The 5,000-nt window shown below is 48.1% G+C and overlaps 1 protein-coding gene across 3 annotated transcripts in view; it reads right to left on the bottom strand.

Moving 5' to 3' along the window:
- The window catches only part of corin (corin, serine peptidase), a 21,370-nt gene that overhangs the window by 6,675 nt on the left and 9,695 nt on the right, over window positions 1–5,000 (bottom strand). For all 3 annotated transcript variants that reach the window (XR_014621478.1, XM_084344744.1, XM_084344745.1), the window contains 11 exons: window positions 4,099–4,209; window positions 3,382–3,504; window positions 3,152–3,268; window positions 2,770–3,001; window positions 1,396–1,538; window positions 1,173–1,280; window positions 977–1,090; window positions 747–857; window positions 514–637; window positions 292–420; window positions 50–99 (listed from right to left, as the gene is read on the bottom strand). Coding sequence is in view for 2 of the 3 variants with exons in the window: in XM_084344744.1 (XP_084200870.1) it covers window positions 50–99; window positions 292–420; window positions 514–637; window positions 747–857; window positions 977–1,090; window positions 1,173–1,280; window positions 1,396–1,538; window positions 2,770–3,001; window positions 3,152–3,268; window positions 3,382–3,504; window positions 4,099–4,209 (1,362 nt within the window). In the remaining variant the exon portion in view is untranslated. The remainder of the gene's footprint in view (window positions 1–49; window positions 100–291; window positions 421–513; window positions 638–746; window positions 858–976; window positions 1,091–1,172; window positions 1,281–1,395; window positions 1,539–2,769; window positions 3,002–3,151; window positions 3,269–3,381; window positions 3,505–4,098; window positions 4,210–5,000) is intronic.

The raw sequence follows: 5,000 nt of genomic DNA, 5'->3' as shown, positions 1-5,000 counted from the left end.
TCTTCATCAAGTTAACGATGTTCTGATGAGAAGGAGGAGAAAGTTTTACCTTCTTTGGTACAAAGCACCGACACCCTCCTCCTGGAATGACACGCGTGACTGCAGACAGACAGACAACAGTAATCAGATTACAGCAGCAGCTAACAGTGTTAGCTAACAGTGTTAGCTAACAGTGTTAGCTCAGCAGCTACATGAAGGGTTCAACATGGACTTCTCAGGTCAGGTTGTGATCGCAGCAGACGAGCTGATGTTACTGTGAAGCTCCAGAAACGTTTGGACTCTCACAGTCACCTTCTCTTCTCCAGTCGAGCCTGCAGAGCCGATCCGTTCTTCTGGTTCCACTCAGGATGGACGTGTAACCAACGGCGACGGCCCGGGACCCCAGGCTGGTCGGCTACCATGGAAACGGAGGAGGGAACTCTGCAGAGAAACAAACAAGTTAATGTGTCATACTGTTGGATATGTGAGTGTGTGTGTGTGTGTGTGTGTGTGTGTGTGTGTTACTAACCTTACCCTAGTCCCAGCTGGTTGCAGGTCAGTACACTCAGATCGTGGTTCCACTCGTCGGCACAGACCTGGTACTCCGCCGCCGTCCTGAACACGGTCAGAACAGAACCCGATCGATCAGACAGAGACACTGCAGAGACAACAGACCAATACAGAACCGGATCAGGAACACTGAGCGAGCAGGAAGACACAGTGTGTGTGTGTGTGTGTGTGTGTGAGTGTGTGTGTGTGTGTCGTACCACAGTCCCACTCGTCCGAGCTGTCTGAACAGTGTTTCTTGCCGTCACACCACAGAGTCCGATGGACACACTGATGGTTGTTACAGGACAGCTCGTTGTCTCTGCACACGGCTGAGGAAACAACCAATAACACAGGTTCACTATCTCTTATTGATCAGGCCTGTCGTCCCACAATAACTGATAACACAATCGATAAGTCTGTGACAGTCAGAGGACACAGAGACACTCACTGCAGTTGGCTTCGTCCACCAGCAGGGGGCAGTCTGGGAACCCATCACAGATCATGCTGGCTTTAATACACACCTTACTGCCAGGACACTCCCACAGAGCGCGCTCAGAACAGCCTGGCGGAGACACAGGTGACATCATAAAGACACAGACCAACAGGAAGTGCTGCAGCGTTCTCTTCTTTTGACTCTGTCTCACCACAGTTGTCCTCGTCACTGTGGTCGTCACAGTCCAGGTGTCCGTCACAGCGCTTGGAGGCCAGGACGCAGCGACCGGACCGACACTTGAAGTGGCTGGGCGAGCACTCTGTTGCCACGGAAACGCACCACAAACAACAACAACAAGGTTGAAAATGTAAATTTGACAGAAGATCGTTTCAACATGAAGCTTCAGCCTCGTGAAGACGACACTCGGACCGTACCGTCCACTCCGTCCTCCGGCAGCAGGCAGGTGGCGTTCCCTCCCTCCTCTGGAAACTGACTACAGTCTGAGTCCTCGGGCCACTGCAATCCCACAATGCCGAGCACCGACTCACACTTCCCCTTCGCATTACGACACAGCGACCTGCAGAGCACAGAGACACAACAGACTGACGGACTGACGGACAGACTTAGTTCACTGAAGTAACTAACCAACTGACTCACATCTGGGCGATTAGTTGACAGTTGTTACTGACTGTTAAACTCTGTTACTGACTGTTAAACTGTTAAACTCTGTTACTGACTGTTAAACTCTGTTACTGACTGTTAAACTGTTAAACTCTGTTACTGACTGTTAAACTCTGTTACTGACTGTTAAACTGTTAAACTCTGTTACTGACTGTTAAACTCTGTTACTGACTGTTAAACTGTTAAACTCTGTTACTGACTGTTAAACTGTTAAACTCTGTTACTGACTATTAAACTCTGTTACTGACTGTTAAACTGTTAAACTCTGTTACTGACTATTAAACTCTGTTACTGACTGTTAAACTGTTAAACTCTGTTACTGACTGTTAAACTCTGTTACTGACTGTTAAAATGTTAAACTCTGTTACTGACTGTTAAACTCTGTTACTGATTGTTAAACTGTTAAACTCTGTTACTGACTGTTAAACTGTTAAACTCTGTTACTGATTGTTAAACTGTTAAACTCTGTTACTGACTGTTAAACTGTTAAACTCTGTTACTGATTGTTAAACTGTTAAACTCTGTTACTGACTGTTAAACTGTTAAACTCTGTTACTGACTGTTAAACTGTTAAACTCTGTTACTGACTGTTAAACTCTGTTACTGACTGTTAAACTGTTAAACTCTGTTACCGACTGTTAACTGTATTAACTGGTGACTAACTGGTTCGTCCTGTGAAATGAGGAAACTACTGACAGACTTCTGACTGACCTTTAGGTTAACGAACACACTGACTGACTGACTGACTGACCAGCTAACCAGCTAACCAGCTTACTGAGTGACTAATTAATGAGTTGGTAGTCTGACTAACTAACTGACTGACTAAAGAAATGGTTAACTAACCAACTAACTTTTTATTGCCCTGCAGGAAGGGACCGTCTGCTGGGTGACGCTTCAAAGCCCAACTAACTAACTCACTGAAAGACTAAGTCACACAACTAACTGACTAACTCACTAGTTGCTGAGCTGCAGGACAGGATCCTCTGTACACTGACGGGGTGACAGATTAACCGACCGACCGACCGACCGACCGACCGACCTGACTCTTTGCTGCCCTGGAGGATGGGACGCTCTGCAGGGTAACCAGCTGGTTGACTGACTGACTAACAGACTGACTAGTTGCTGACCTGCAGGGCGGGACCCTCTGCAGGGTGACCGGGTCACACTTGGGGACCAGCAGCGTGCAGGCGTAGAACATGAGGTACTGGTAGCAGCCGGTCTGGACCAGGGCGGGGAACAGAGAGGACTCCCAGGACACGGAGCTCTCTCTCTGGGACAGGTGGCCCAGGTAGTTGGGGTAGCTGGTCAGGTTGTAGGGCAGGTTCATGCACAGCTCCAGGCTGATGGGCTCACAGCGGGCTGAGGGGCAAAATGTAATCTGAGTATCAACATTAAGTTACTCTTTACATTACACAGAGAGTATGATGTTAGGGTTAGGAGGTTTGTGTGATGTTGTCGTGTTGTTGTCACACGTGAGTTCTCAGATTTCTCTGCAGAGTGACGACTCACTGCAGTTGTTGTTGTTGTTGTTGTTTCGAGGGTCGCAGGCGGCGCTGCCCGGCCCGCACACCGCCGGACAGGAAGTGGAGATACAGCTGGGCTGACCGGGAAGACACACACCCTGAGCTGAAATACACACACACACACACACACACACACACACAAACAAACAATAAGAATGAGAGCAGAAGAAGAAAAAGAGGGGTGAAGAGATGGTGTTAGGCAGACAGATGTCTCACTCTGCTCTCTGGTGCAGTGCTCCTCGTCGCTGCCGTCTTTACAGTCGTCCTCTCCGTCACAACGAAACGCAGAAGGAATACACTGACCGTTCCTGCACTCCAGCAGACCCTGACTCTTACAGGCTGCACACACACACACACACACACGCACACGCACACGCACACACACACACACACACACACACTCAGAGTGACTCGTCATGTTTCAACACTGATCACTGAGTTTGTCTGACTCAAGTCACAGACTTGTTGTTTCTGAACTTTATCATCACGAACATCAGAGAAGAGTTAACTGAGGGCAGGAAGAGCTAATGAGTTAGCTAAACCTGCTAGCATTAGCTTGCATGCCTTCTGTCTGCTAACAGGATAACAAACCAGCTTAGACTCAATGCATCTTATCAGTACTGACTCAGTTAAAGAGAGTTAATGTTGTTGAGTCGCTCGTGACGGTGTGAAGATGTGAGACCTTCATCACACTCAGACTAAAGGAGCATGTTTGACTGAAGAATGGAGACAGGACAGGAAGTCTGTGGCAGGAGATCCAGACCACCAGACGACACAGCAGCTTCGCTCCTCAGACTCCTGATTCAACAGTCCAACACAACAACTGTTTCTCTTTGTAGCATATATAAACTCTGCAAACCGTCGATGATCTCTCTGATCAGAAGGTGACAGATGAACAGAGAAACTCAGAGGTCCAACAGAACTTTGACTCACAGCAGTTCAGCTCGTCGCTCTTGTCCAGACAGTCGTGGTCTCCGTCACACAGCCAGTCTCTGGACACACAGCGACCGTCGCCACAGCGATGCTCGCGGGCCGGATCACACGCTGACAACACACACACACACACACACACACACACATTGTTTGTAACTGTGTATATTATAATAACACTAGAGGCAGCTGAGTATTTATAGTTCAGAGTCGTCCTGAGAGACACGCAGGGAGATCAGCTGATCCAATCTCTGATTTCTGTCTCCTGTTTATAAGTTTCAAAGTTCTCCGGGAAGAATCACAAGTTTCTTTCGCCGTCTTCCTGCACGAGGTGTCGTTATACCGGCCGTGTTCGGATCATGAAAACACTCATAATGAGGGATTAAACAGTTAAGGAGCATTTTATCTCACAGAAACACAGAAGAGTCACTGTGGAGAACGAGTTCTGACTCGTCCTCAGGATCCTGGCGGCCTCAGTTCTTACGTTACTAACAACACAACGGGCCCGTGGACATATTAATGTGAACGCCCTGCGACAGAGGGCTGGAGTTGTCCCAGTGTAAACGCTGCAGACTGTTAGCGCTCATCTGTCTGCACAAACATAGATAAAACATTTACGTCATGATTTCAATCATTTTTAGTTGCAGCCAGAAAAACAACCTGTTAAATGAGAACGGCCGCCAAAATAAAAGCTCCCTCGTTTAGAGCAGATTAACAGCTGACAGACACCAGAAAGCCCCGACACATGATACTGTGTGTGTGTGTGTGTGTGCGTGTGTGTGTGTGTGTGTGTGTGTGCGTGTGTGTGCGTGCGTGTGTGTTAGTGTGTGTGTTAGTGTGTGTGTGTGTGTTGGCGGAGAGACAGGTGGTGGATTCCCTCGCTCACACACACTTCCTCTCTCTCT

The sequence above is a fragment of the Pagrus pagrus genome (genome assembly GCF_965226575.1).
Source record: "Pagrus pagrus genome assembly, chromosome: 22".
Lineage (NCBI taxonomy): Eukaryota > Metazoa > Chordata > Actinopteri > Spariformes > Sparidae > Pagrus > Pagrus pagrus.
This window is presented reverse-complemented; position numbering and strand designations above follow the sequence as displayed.